Genomic DNA, 14,725 nt, shown 5'->3' on the forward strand with positions numbered 1-14,725 from the left:
TATGCTGGGTCACGGGCACACACACACTCACCCACAGACACACACACACACAGATACACACACAGACACACATAGACAAACACACATACACTCACACCCACAGACACACACACAGATACACACACAGACACACAGACACACACAGACACACACCCTCACACACACACACTTACACAGACACACACACATCCACACACACCCACAGGCATACACACAGACGTAAGCTCACACACACACTTACAGACACACACACACACAGACACACACACACACAGACACACACACACACAGAGACACTCAGACACACACAGAGATACACCCACACAGACACCCACACAGACACACACATACACAGAGACACTCAGACACACAGACACAGAGATACACCCACACAGACACACACCCTCACACACACAGACACACTCACACACACACACACACAGACACAAGCTCACACACACACACACACACACTTACAGACATACACAGACACACACATACACAGAGATACACTCACACAGATAAACACACAGACACACACCCTCACACACACAGACACACACCCTCACACACACACATAAAGCAGCATCCTGCAGCTACTATCTTCTCTGTTTTAAATCATGCATATTTCATTAAGCTTCATGCAGAGCGTCTTCTGATTTATGGTAATTGTCAACAAAAGCAAAAACACAGATGATTTTAACCCTGCAGTAGCTACGAGTTAACTGGCATGAAATTATGTTGTGTTTTTCTTAAAAAGGAGAGGGAGGGTCCACAGCACTCCATCTCGTTAGACACCCAGGACCCTGAGCGAAGCGAGATGCTGGGTTCCCACGCTGGCGGTGGCTGCGGTCTGCAGCCCCACCGCCGGAGCAGCACCTGATTCCGCGGACGCCCCACCCCTGATCCTCCCGTGCTCCCAGCCTGGAGGACTCCAGTGAGACTAATTTCCATATCAAACCCAATTTAGATGAAACGTCTTGGTTAAAAAAAAAAAAGCCAGCGCATCAATAGCCTCTTGATTAGATTTTCATCTCCTGAGCAGACAAATATGAATATTTATTACCATGAATGCAGACTTTCCTCTTTCCATGGCTCTGATCTTGAATATTATCCACTGCTAATTTTTATGAAAATTTGGGCAACATAATGTTTTCACATAAACTGACAGTTCTTGAGATAATCCCGTTATTGTCTGGTTGAAAATGACAGCTTCCGCTTATTCATGTGTTAACGAGGGATTAAATATTGTTTTTCATCCCCATAATCTAAGATGGACTGGAAATTAAAAATTGAACATTGTATATTAGCAGGGCTTTGAGGACCAGAATTTGTTTGCATTCACTTAGAGAAGATCTGTAAATTAGCAGTTTAACAATCAGTCCCTTTTATGTTGCTGCCGAAGGCAGCATCATGAAACATCACTGACATTTCTAAAATAAATTCATTACTCTACCTGCTGCACACCAAAATGAAAAGGCTTCCATCAGTAAATAAGCCACAAAGAAACAGACAACCCTTCGCCAGAGAAATAAAATCGCAACACAATCGATATTGTTTCAACGTCAAGAGTTTTATCCAGGGGACCCCAGGCTGGAGGGGAGTGTCTGCCTCTGGCCCTGGCTGTCACTTCCCACTGGAGGATGGAGGCCCCTCGGGCCAGTCGACCATGGCCAGCCCTCCCCTGCTGCTTAGGACGCCGGGTTTCCCACCTGAGCACCACCACTGGTGAGACCCCCTGATTCAGGCCATGTGGTAACTTTTACTCCCTCGCTGCGGCTGGATGTCCCAGATGATACCACGGGTTTGGTGGCTCTGTGCACAGAGGTGTCCCATTATCTTTCTAGAAATGCACACTGGTCTTTACCTTGTCTGTCACTCGCTGGCTTGGTATTATGTTTTACTCTTCTATCAACTCTTAATTGTGGTGTAGAACACGGCGAACACGTGTTTCTCAGAAGTTAGCTTATCTACACACTATCTTTGGGACTCTGACGCAAACAGGCCAGATTTGACCACGGGGCAGTGTCATGGGCTGAGTTGTGCCCCCCTCGTATCCTGAACCCTTGCTCCCGGGACCTCAGAACGTGATTGTATTTGGTGATGGGGTCTGTGCAGACATGATTAAGTCAGAATGTGGCCCCTGCGATGGGCGCTGATCCGATCCGATCGGTGTCCTTTGAAGATATCAGGACACACACACACACACACACACACACAGGAGGACCACAAGTGGACACAGAGGGAGACGGCCATCCACAGGGCAAAGCAGAGAGGCCTCGGAGGAAAGCAACCATGACCATGCCTGGACCTCAGACTTGTGGCCCCAGGATGTGTGACCAGGAAGTGGGTGGTTCAGGTGCCCCGACTGTGTGGCAGGAAACACAACCCCTCAGGTATGTCACACGTGTGATCGCAAGGTGGGTCCCCTCACGCGACGGAGGAAACAAGCTTATGTTTTCAGTGCAGCATTAAATCCGAGTGCTGGTCAAGGGAAGAAAGTTCCTTGTTGAGAATTTTCTTTTTGCTTTACATTCTCCGTAAGAACAACAGCTATAGTCCCATGAAAGGGTTGTACACGCAGGAGCCTCACTAGCCAACCGTTACCCGGGGCCCCTGTCGCACAGAAATGACGCCCAGCGGCCTCGGTCTTCCTCCCTTCCGAGGCGTGTGAGGTCTGTCTGCACCTGCCGTTCTGAGGGTCCCCTGACACAGGATTATAAAGCATATCGTGTGGTGTGGACAGTAGGGGCCGCCCTCAGGCCGGGGATGGGCCCGTGTTCAGTACCCAGGGAGGGGCGGTCCCGTGGCTGCCACAGGACGCACCCCTCCCTTCTCTATCCCCAGTGACCAGACCGCAGTCAGTGGCCTGCAGGGTCCAGGTGTGGCTCGGAGGGGCTCCGGGTGCTCAGACAGCAAAGGTCTGGTTGCAGTGCAGACGCACCTGTGGGCTCCCGAAGCTGAGTTCCACCTGCTGACCCTCGACCACACGTCCAGAAGGTAGTCGCCCGCTCGCCCCGGCCCTGGGAGGAGGGTGTAGCTTGTTCAGAATTTGGAAACTTGGGTTTTGCTCACGGCCTCGTGGGTGGGAGTGTTGTGTGCCTAACGTACCCTCCGGCTGAAAATTACTTCATATCACAGAGACCTCCGGTGCTCACGTGTCTGAGGGCTTTGACTCTTAAGAGTCTTGATGAGAAAAAATAACTTAATATAGCAATACAACAAGAATTAGCTAGTTTAATAAAAATTTGGATTTCCTTTTCACATTTACCTGAAAACATGGAATCACGGGAGAGGCCCACGAATGGGCCACGTCCACACACTCTTTACTCTCTCAGGGTTCACGGGACAGGTGTGAACCGTGATGACCCCAACCCTGGATGCTGACACTGGGTCTCCCCAGTTTTGTCAGCACCGGGCAGACAGGGGCGCGCGCACGTGTGTGTGTGTGGTCTGGGGGTCAAACTAGACCATTAAAGGGGAAACAGATCAGGCTGGAGAGGCCGACTTGGTCCATACAATCACATAAGCAAAATACTGTATCCCCAAAAGGAGAAAAATTCAGTGGGAGGTCAGTCAGCCATCAATCCTGGGGCTTCAAGTCAGGAGGGGAGAGGACATCTGTGATTTCAGGGTACTGTGGATCAGATTTGTGTCCCCCAAAGAGGCACATGCAATTCCCAACCCTCGCTATCTGAGAGAGGCCTCCTTTGGAAACAGGGTCTTTGGAGACGTGATCAGGTTAAGATGAGGTCACACCGGGGTAGGGTGGGCCTCGGTTCAACGTGACGGGTGTCCTTCTAAGGACAGACGCATGGGAGAAGCCAAATGGCCACAGACGCAAGGCTGAAGAGATGGGTCGAGAAATCACAGGCCTCCAAGGATGGCCACAAGACCAGAAGCTGGCAGAGGCAGAGAGGCTGGAGGCCTCAGAGGGAGCACAGCCCTGCCCACACCTGGATTTGGGGCTCTGGCCTCCGCAGTGCAAGAGATCAACTCCTCCGTCTTAAGCCCCCAGTTTGTGGCCCTGTGTCACAGTGGCCCCAGGCCCCGACACCCAGGAGTGGTGGCCACCATCCAGACAGGAGACATAAGGGCCACGGGACCTGTGCAGACCGGCTGTGGGGGCACCCCATCTGTGGCACGCGGGGTGCCAGGGCCTGCTAATGAGGCCCCGTCTTTGGGATGTGGAGACGTGGCAGGACCACGTGGCCCCTGATCTCAGGGCCTGGTGTGGACGGCCACCCTGAGCCTGGGAGCCCAGGTGAGGGAGAAGGAGGTACGTCCTGTTGGCCCCGATGCCCCCCGGCAGGGACCTGTGACCCAGCTCCGGCCACAACCCCCATTTGCAAGCACCGTAGTTAGAGGCCGCTAATGCAGTGTCAGTGGCTCTGCTGGGTGTGAGGCAGGCTGAAGAACAGGCCCGGTTTCAGGGGCGTCAGGACGGCGGATCCCCCTTCTCGCCGCAGGGGGGTGTGGACACGTTTACCTACACCATCCTGGACGACCACTGCGTGGGTCTCATGTCTGTTCTGACATGAGATTGCTTTAAGTTTAGCATTTGATGATATTTTCTGTTATATTGATTACTAATTATTTCATACGGATGGAAAGAGCCTTTTTTTTAAACCCCTGGATTAAGCAAAGAGGAGGTATTCAAATCAGCAATTAAGGTATTCAGATCAGTTGTCATGGGGACGCAGCCTAGGATTGCGGTGAGGAGCACGGTCCTCTGCTGTTTCGGCGACAGCAGACCCAGCCCACACAATGTGAAATATATTTTCCACGGGGGCTTCAGAGCCCCGGGAAAGGCAGTCTGAATGATCCATGAAAAAGCGAGCATAAAGGGACGGAACGTGCCAATAAGGGGCGTCTGCCCTGCAGCCAGGGTTCACGATTCAATTCGCTTCAACGAGTGTTTATTGAGTTCCTGCCATATGTCAGGCCTTGTGCCGAGCGCCGGAGACACCGGGGATGATTAAGACACACGTGGATTTTACTCCTGAGCGCACGGTTAAAGGGGGACAGACATGAAATCACATAACTCGACTACGCTCTGACAGATGCCATGGGAGCCCTTCACGGGGAGGAGGAGGCTGCCGAGGGACGACGCGCCCCCTTGGCCCCGAGGACGGGGCGTCTGTTCATCCCACACAGCTCCTCCCCACTCCCGACTTCAGGACCCCTGGTAGGGAAGCAGCTTTCTAAACCCTGAGCGCTTGGGTGGGGTGGGGAGGGGAGATTGCCAGCATGTCCCCCCAGATGATATGTTGGGGTCACAACCCCCACTACTTGGGGGCAACTTATTTGGAGACCCGGTCTTTATAGAGATCCCGGTCCAATAGGAGAGGTGTCCTTATGAAACGGGGAAGTCTGGACATGAGCACAGATGTGCACGGGACAGCAGGTGCAGGTGGTCAGAGCCTGGAACTGATCCTTCGTCACGGCCACTGGGGAACGACCCGGGATGCCAGTCCGGAGCTGTGACACACACCTGTGCCGTCTGAGCCACTGGCGTGCGGTGCTTTGTCACAGCCGCCTGCAGACCACACCAGGCCGTTCCACCTCCTGCCCAAAGCCCAGGCTGGCGCAGGGGGCTCAGGGCCGGCAGCCGCCGGGACTCTGTCTGAAGGGTCCCACAGGGGGCTGGATGTCCCCTGGAAGGCACCGTCACCGTGGATGCCGGGGCGGCACGATCTGGGGAGTAAGACACAGGCTTGGCATCAGACCGTCCCGGCTGAAACCTGACCGCCGCCCCCATCACTGAGGCTCTGAGCCTCGGTTTCCTCGTCTGTGAGCCGCGTGCGGCTGGTGGCCAGGGCGGCTGTGTTGGGTTGGGCTGGGGATTACTCCCTCCACGCTTCCTCACTTTCTTTCGAGCAATTCCAAGTCTTACCGCTTGAGCCTTCCAAGGGGTTTCTGAAACGTTACCCTCTGAGAGCTGTAGAGCTTAGTGTCTCTAGAGCTTAGCTCTTTCACTGAAAACACCCTCCTGACACCCCACTAACTCAGAGGAAGCCACGGAGACAATACCCCACTTTATTGAGACGGGCCCACACGCCTTACGGGGACACCATCAAATCCCAGCCATAACAGCCTGCGAGGGAGACACGTACTGGGCACACTTCCCCCCAGAATGCAGGGGGAGGCGCTGGGAGCAGGGGCGGGGCGGGTGAGGTGCCCCGGGCGGACGTTCCTTATTTCATTTGACGTTGACTGTTTGCTCTGATGTTGAATAAAAATTGAATCTGTCACCATAGCAACTGCCACATCACATGGCACCTCTCCTGCCTCTAAACCACAAAAAGTATTGAAAAGACATTCGTGGCCCACGTGACGTGGTACTTACTACAGCATTTCAGAAGGAAAAAATGCTGTTTCATAATAAACTCGTATTTGTCGATATGGCAAGTGCTGTTAATTACATCGAACACAGTTCTGTGTGATTTTCTTCACTTTTAAGAAATGAGAACACAGTGTGGAGAGCAGCAGTGGGGCCTGATGGGCCGGGCAGGGGGCGGGGGAGCTGAGCTCCAGCAGAACTCAGAGCCCCTCAGCCTCTCTCAGCTGACCTCTGACCCCCATCACCTCTGCCCAGCAGGCAGAGAACAGAACAGATCTGGGAAGGCCCTGCCAATACTTTAATGAATTTCATGCAGATCGCTCTCATTTCAAACACAAATTAAGAATGTTGACAAGTAAACAGGCTTTTCTTAGGACTCATGCACTTTTGCTTTTAGGAAGAACAAATTCCATTTTCTGGGTTCAGAAATGCACATTAGCATAACCCAAGGTGACTCCTGAACCAAAGGACAAATACGGGGAGCCCAGATCTCTCTGGAACCACCCGAGCCCCAGCAGCCGGTCAGCCACGGCTCCCAGAAGCTTGTTGGGGGCCTGGGCACTGGGTGGGGACGCCGTGCATCCCTGGAACCACCCTGGCGTGCGTAGGAGCGTGTGTGTTTCTGCAGAGAGGTTCCAAGGTTTGCCCTGGGCTCTCGGGGCGCCTCTGGTCACGGAAGAGCCGTGGGCGAGCCGTGGGAGCTCGGGCACGTCCAGGGGAGGACGCCTCGTTTTTCTACAGGTAGCACGGACTCACGACAACACAACGTTACCGTCTCTGCCCGAGAGACCCTGTCCACCCTGACGCCCCCATCTTGCCCACCCGGCAGACTTATCCTCGGCCCCGCCGTCCGTTCTCTCACGGACTCCACACCTCCGACGGCACCCATCCCCGAGCCCCCCGTCTCCACGTTAGGCTCCCACCACCTGCCCCCACCAACTGCCCACAGCCAGCACCCCTCTCCTGGGATTCCCAAGGTGCGCCTGGATCCCAGCAGCAGGGATGTTTTATATCACTAACGGCGTCCTCCCTGTGCGACACGGTGCCGAGGGAGATCCTTACAAACACATGATGACCTGAGTTATTTTCACCCTTCTCTCTCACATTTTGTGAGGTCGACAGGTGAGCAGGGGCTGGCGTGGCCACACGGAGCCCGGGGACGTGCACCGGGGTGTCTCCCGTCGCGCCCTCACAAGTTTGTACACGTGAACACGCACTCTGGTCTTCTCCTTATTAAAACCGTGAGAAGGGCATCAAAGGTAAAAGGACACAACTATGCACGTGCTGAGCGAACATCAGCCTCCTGGTCTGGGGGACACGAGGTGAAGGGCAAACAGGGCATCTTGGCACCGTCTCTCCAAGTCCCTGCACCATCTACAACACGTTCAAAATAAACAGTCAAAAATCGCATTAAAGACATTTCTGGGAAAGGAGAGAACTCGCTTAGCATCCCCCAGCTGTGCGAGGGACCACATGCGTGTATTTGCACGTTGCCTGTGCAAACAGGTGACGTGGCTGCCTCACCGTGAGAGGCCTCAGAACGATTTTTAATGAAATCATCACATTCTGTTTGATTCTTCCAGTGTAATTAGTTACCTTCCTCTGGCTTTGTATTTCATTCGGGTTTGATTTTTCCAAAGGTCCTCTACGATAAACCCCTGGGACGCGGGGGGGGGGAAGCTGTCTAGGCTGTGGGCAACCACCCTCACGAGCTCTCTACGAGCTGAGTGCGTGACTTTGAGCACATTTGATCTTTACTAAAGAAACCACGCGACTGCCTGCAGACGAGACTCCAGATCACGCTCTAGGCCCCGTGAGACTGGCCCGTGACCCCGCCTCCCTGGTCGCCACGAGGCTGACTGGCCAGACGGTCCCCTGCCGGCAGGGCCGTGGTCATACTCCTCGTGCCAAGAGCCCCGTCAACTACCCTGTGAGTCCACCAGGCATGACGAAGGCAGGTCCCCGTGCCACCCACGACATGGAAGGGGACAGCCTCCCCCAAACCTGAGGTCAGGTGACGCTCCTCCCCCATCTCTGTTTTTGGGGACGCTCACCCTGATGGTCACACTGGGCAAAGGTCCCTCTATGTCAAAGTCAAGTCATGTCCTTGTCCAACCGGACCCACCGAGCAGGGCATCTGGGGGTGGGCAGGGCCCCAGGGACTCAGCCCAAGGCTGCATGTGGTGCCCACATGCGCCTCAGCGGTCCCTGTGGGGTTCTGCGGAGGAAGGGGCTGTTTTCTCAAACAGCTGTCACACCGCACGGTACCAGGTATCACGCGTGCACACACACCGTGTGGTGAACGCACGCTGATTCCTGGGGTCGACACACGAGCACAGCGTCACGGACTTTTAAGGGACATTTGGGATCAGCCTAGTCTTGGCCCCGGATTCCTTTCTTTGAACAAAATCGTGGCCCAGGAGCCCAAGAGGTGACAGAAGCGAGAGACGTGCACAGGTAAGCAGAGGGGGGTGGCGATGACGGTGGGGTCCACCTCACCTCCCCCCCACGCCCCACACCCCACCACACCGGGACGGGGCTCAGGACACGCTGCCCCAATACGGCGCCTCCACATGCAAATACCTCCACCCGAAGGAGGTCCCGACGGCGCCAGAGCGGGAAGGTTCCCCGGCCGCCCCTTCTCCCTGAAGCAGGTCACGGACCCTCACCAGAGACGGTCCTCTGTGTCCGGAGGAAGGGACAGCCTGGATCTCCTAGACAGAGGGACACTGAGCAGATCCCTGCAAACAGGCCTCCCTCAGTCAACACCCCACCGCCCTTCCCACACACCCCTCAACCCAACGTGCTCCCACCACCGCCCATACACCCCTCAACCTACCGTGCTCCCCACGACTGCCCGTCACGTCAAATCCCACAGGAAATACTCAGGTCTGCATTTCCTTACGCCCCCGTGCCGTGTGAAACTTGTACTGAACACACCTGTGTACCTTTCTCCTGCTCATCGGTCTTTGCCGGCGTAACTGTCCCCAGCCAGGGACCCTAGGAGGGTGAGGAAAACTTTCTCCTCCCTACACTAGATGGAAAGATTTCCTTTTTCAGAATCTGAACAGATGGCCGTCTCTCTTCTGCCTGAATCTGCCGGGTGACGGAGAGCTCATTACCATCCCGGGCCCCTTCCGTGGCAGGCCCTCAGCACTCGGTCTGAACCAGGACCACCGTGTGGCGCCGTGTGCTATTCTGAAGCTCCCATGCTGAGTTTCCGAGCCTCGGGAGCAAAGCCGGGCTCGAGGGGCAGCCGCTCTCCCGCTGCGATCGCACCGTCACGAGATCAGAAAGTAACTCCGTATTTCACATGCACCTACGGGAGCTAGGCGCAGGGGTCTGCCCTCCCGGATCCCTCCCAGTGACAATCATCTAGATGATTTTCCTTCTAAATGTTTGAATTTTTCTTGTAATATTATAATTTTCCTTTTGAAGAAACATGACTTTATTAATTTGAAGAAAATGCAAACCCTTTCAAGATGTCAGAAATCAGATCCTGAAACACGACAAAATACCCCCGATCTATTAGGAATGTGTGCGTGTACTGTAATCTGTTCATTTCCTTTAAGTTTTGTTTCGAGGTATTTCCATCTGGCTTAAAGGGCTTTGGCTCTGCCACCACGTGTGTGAGTCTCGAGCACCAGGGAGAGAGACCGCGAGGCGTTTAGCAATCACCGTCCACCCCTCACTCCAGACTCAGAATTAGCAGATACACAGCAAATGCATGCATGCAAAAAAAAAAAAAACAAAACCCAGAATCATCAAAATCAGGCCTAATACAGCACGACACGGTTAACGTCAGAGAAAGAGACGTTAGCTTTTTAAAAACACCTCCACTTTTGCCCCCTTTGTTCCCATTTTCACTTTCCAAAACCAGCTCCAATCCCACCGGCGCCCCTGCCTCCATCGGGGGCGGCCTCTGAATGTGCTCGGCTTTGGCAGGAGTCCGGGGAGGGGGCAGGGATCCTGGGCAGGAGAACCTGCCAAGAACGACCTCAGTCAACTTCAAGGGGAGGGAACGCTGTCTTCTGAGACCACCAGGAGGACAAGGGCAGGCGAATGGAGAGCTGGTCTCCACACATGCGGTGCAGCAAGAAAGCTCTGGGGCTTCGGACGAGACAGGGCTTGGGGGGCAACCAGGATGGCAGGGGAGTCTGCACGGCCGGGTCCCAGTCCCTGGGGGTGGTTGTTTCTGCCCCTGAAGGTGGCGAGGTCAGGCTCTGGCCACTCAGGGACCAGAGGGAAACGAGTCAGTGGGCAGAAAGGAAGGAGCCAGTGCTGTGGAGGGGGGGGGGCTCGCTGGCACCCTGCCCCCACCTAGCAGGACCCCCCCGCCTGCCCGGGAGTCGGGTCAATCCAACGCCGAGACCGCACTGCACGGCTGACAGTGACACCCTTTCTGTTTGTGGGACGCAGAAACTCGGGGACGGAGATGGGGTGGCAGGGAGCTCAGGTGTCCTGCTCTGCCCTCGTGAGCTGAGATGGCTCGGCACACCTCCAGGTGCAGAGACGCAGGGGTGACTGGGGCACAGTGAGCGTGTCGGCCTGGGGAGGGGAGTCTGGGGTCACCATCCTACGGGTAACAACAGAGCCAAGGCCTGGACGCGATCCCTCGGGAGGCAGTACAAGGAAGAAGACTGTGCCTTGTGGGGTCGTCAGAGCGGGGACCTCAGTGGTCAGTGAGACCTGCCTGGGGGACAAGGGACCGCGGTCCAGGAGGGGGCGGCTGGTGTGGCAGCCGTGAGTCAGAGGCGGCTGAATGCAGAACCTTCAACAACCGGGGAGACCGAGCGGTGACGGGGTGCAGGGAGCAGGCGGGGGAGGCGCCGTGTGTGGGAAATACGCACCGATGTTGAAGCGTTTGCTGGGAAGGCATCTCTGGCGTCGGGGTTTTTACTTAACAGCGCGGGAAACGCGGGAGCGGACTGCGTGCTGACAGCCACTAGCCGGAGAGGGGGGGCTGATGTGCTAGTGCAGAGGGGGCAAGAGCGGAGGGGACCCGACATTCGTCCCAGCTGGCAGCGTAGACACAGGCGGGATGCAGAGCTCTGGCGCAGGAGGCTCGCGGCAGGGGCGTGGACGGAGGGGGGTGGGTGTGTGCGCACACGAGGGAGGGGAGAATCCCAAGTGTGCGTACGGGAACGGCCAGTGAAAGCGCTTGCAAATGACCGTCTGGCGGGTGCGGAGCCGTCCCCCGAGATCCGTGCCGGTGAGTTTGTGCCAGCGAGACACGCCCTTTGACCCCCAAGCCACAGCCCCGCGGGGGCGGAGAAAGAAAACAAACACTCGCCCCGAAGCCCGGAGGCTCCCCACAGCGCCGCCGCTGGCGGACACGGGAACGGACGGCACAGGCGGAGACGCGGGTGGCGTCCGAGGAGGTGAGCGTGAACGTGTGTGCCGGTCGAGAGAAGGGCAGACGTCGAGGCCACGGGGCTCCCAAGCCCACGGGTGAGGAGGCCAGATGAGGAGGGAGAGGGGGTGACGGCAGCGATGAGGCTGTCCGGGCGTGGACCTGATTCGCGTTTGCGATGCGGACCCGGCGTGAGGCTCGTGGCACAGAAACGCAGAGATGGTTTGTCCACTCGAGCCAGAGAGACAAAACCAGTGGAGGTGACGCAGGGCTCTGTCTTGACAGGGGACAGCGAGCCCGGTCCCTCCGTGGGTCCCGGCTCCCAGCGGGAGAGGAGCTCCGCCAGGGGGAGGTCTGTCCGCCGCCCCCCCGCCGCAGACCCGGTCCTTGGTGCCAGGCGCCCACAGGCACCCCGTGAGAATCTTTACGGCGAGCGAGCGAGCGAACGGGGCGCTGAGCCGAGCGGGGAGGGGGGCTCTCTCACTGTAGACACAGAAACACGAAAGAACACACACCCACGGAAAACCACACAAAACCGAGGCCAAAGAGGGACGGACGGGGAGTGTCCAGATGCCAAAATGAACGGAGAAGGGAAAAGCTGGGCACGACTGGGAGCCGCTCGCAGCCGCTGGCCGGAATCTGGCCGCTCCGCGTGGGTTCAAGGGGCGGGGCGGGCCACACGGGGACAGCACACACCGCCGGGGGCTGCGGGGGCTGGGGAAGCAGAGAATCTTCCTGTGAGGCTTCCCAGGGACCCAGCGAGGCGGATCACCTCCCGTGACGGGGCAGGAGGCGGAGTCGTGTGGGGGGAGCCGAGACCGGGAGACACGAGGTTCAGGGAGAAGACAGACACGAAGCTTGGGGGGGCTGCAGCAGCACATCACGGGCCGGGTCGGTGACCCCCGAGCCACCGGAGGGCAGAGGGGCTCAAAGAGGGGAGCCGACCTAGGGGAGGGAGGGACCGGAGCAGGGTTTGGCCAAGATGCCGGGGAGGCGCGAGGACGCGAAGTCACAACGTCCAGAACCCCCCGGTCTGAGCGACGTCCCCCAACAGGTGGAGGGCTGGGGTCCCACCGACAGTGCTGTTCACCCTCTGCTGTTCAGCAGCCGGCCGGGAGGGCGCCTCTGAAACCTTGCTCGGCCGGAGCGAGCCGGGGGCGCAGCCCATCGCCGTGTCCCCTCTCTTTCCCGAAACTACAGGAGACCGTGTTTCCCTCAGGAAGAGGGCCCCCGGGTACCAGGCCCCGCACTGGGGTCTGGGGGGGGGGGGCCGGCAGCCCACGTCCTCATGTGGACCCTGGGGCGGGGGGGCTCCTGGTGCCAGAGCTTTCCCGGCAGAAGCAGCGTGGACGTTCTCCCCGGTGACCTCCTGCGACAACGACTCGACACCGAACAGGACCCCCCCGTGAGGATGAGGCAGGGAAGGAGGGCAGGGGCTCCCCGTCTTTGCTGCATCCCAGACCGGCAGCACGGTCGGAAGCTTCCATCGAGACTCCGACGCTCCACGCCATCCTGGCCCTTTCTGCCACTGGCCCCGCTGCTTCCCCGGGGCTTGGGCCTCTCGGACCCGCGTCTCCAGGTTTCTCCTCCCCTCACGGCCTGCACGCGGGGTCGAGTGGGACGTCCTCCCTGACACACGCTCACCCTCGCGGCCCGAGCTGGGAGTGAAGGGACCAGGCACAGTGGGGCCTTTCGGTCCCGCGGAGGCTTCGCCGACGAGTTTCTGCCCGTCTCCTCCCCACTTTGCCCGTCACGCCAGCGGAACACGGGCGCGGGCGCTTTCTCTGCGAGGCCCTTCCTACCCGCCCGCCACTCGGCAAGCGCGGAAGGGAGCCTGTTCGTGAGGAGCAACGAATTAAAATTCTCCTTTCGAGAGCCAGGACTCCCAACTGCCGAACGGCAGATTTCCCCACGAGAGCGGCTCATCTTTGAGTGGCTCCGTGGAGGGCGTCTCCGCGGTGAGCGAGGAGCACTCATAAATCAGCCGCCCCCTAGCAGTTAATTATCTGTAACGGCCCGGGCCGTGAAATCCACAATTTCGACGCAATAGCACCGGTTGGTTTGGGTCCACGCTGCCTCACGAGTGGCAGGCTGCCACCCCGGCGAGGAACCACGTCGTCCCGCGTGCGACTCACGAAGCTGCCCCGAGACGGGGAAGCGGGCGCCAGCCAGGGGGCCCAGAGGTGGGCGCCATCAGCTGTGGCTGCCGCGGGAGTGTTTGGCCGAGCACCTCTTCCTGAAGCCAGCACGGCCACCCAGTCACAGCGCGGAGGCGCTCCCGCGTGCGTGGTGTCCCGGCCCAACGCGTGTCTCCACGTAACACGGCACGGGCTGCCACCCCCCCCCCCCCCCACCGAGTCCCCGGAGGGTACAAGAAATGCCTCTGGCTGGGGCACGTCCACAAACTTAGCCACCACAAAACCTCTGAGGAAGGAAGTCCGTGTTTTCTGAAGACTCAGTGTTTTCCGACCCCGTGGCTGCGTTCTCAGGGGGACACCGAATCACAACTTCAAATGCCACCGAACACAGCGCCACATTCGCCAGGCTCCGTGGACCAGCGTCTTCAAGCAGCGGGAGGTAACAACTCCGGCCTCCCCCGGGTCCCCACACGGACGGGAGCGGCACCCCAACAGGCGCGTCTCAGAGGGCAGCCCCTCCTGTACTCACCGACCCGCTTCCCGCCCGAAGAATCTCCAGTCCAGATGCTTTTTCCAGTTTGTCCTTGTTGTCAACTGTTAGGAAAAATTAAGAAGCACAGGGGTCAGCTTACAGAGCTCATCGTTCTCAAGACAGTCTGAGCGTTTTCCTCTATTGAAAAGCATTTCACGAAGTCACTGTGTGCAGACGGACGAATTCAACAGCCCAGCTGTGAACGAGCCTGGAGCTGGTCCTGCTGGGCACGAGGCCCCTTCGGTCCCCCCCCCCCCCACCCCGGGAGCAGACGCACAGGGCGAGCGTCATCACAGGGAGCTCACACGGCTGTTGCAAACACTGCACGAGGCGTCGAATGCAGACATTCTCCGCGTGCT

The 14,725-nt window shown here is 57.8% G+C and overlaps 1 protein-coding gene across 7 annotated transcripts in view; it reads right to left on the reverse strand.

Moving 5' to 3' along the window:
* Positions 1 to 14,725, reverse strand: part of PTPRN2 (protein tyrosine phosphatase receptor type N2) — an 801,801-nt gene that overhangs the window by 251,401 nt on the left and 535,675 nt on the right. For all 7 annotated transcript variants that reach the window (XM_023250823.2, XM_023250821.2, XM_045053088.1 and 4 more), the window contains one exon: positions 14,364 to 14,428. In XM_023250823.2, the coding sequence (XP_023106591.2) occupies positions 14,364 to 14,428 (65 nt within the window). The remainder of the gene's footprint in view (positions 1 to 14,363; positions 14,429 to 14,725) is intronic.

Source organism: Felis catus, chromosome A2 (genome assembly GCF_018350175.1).
Source record: "Felis catus isolate Fca126 chromosome A2, F.catus_Fca126_mat1.0, whole genome shotgun sequence".
Lineage (NCBI taxonomy): Eukaryota > Metazoa > Chordata > Mammalia > Carnivora > Felidae > Felis > Felis catus.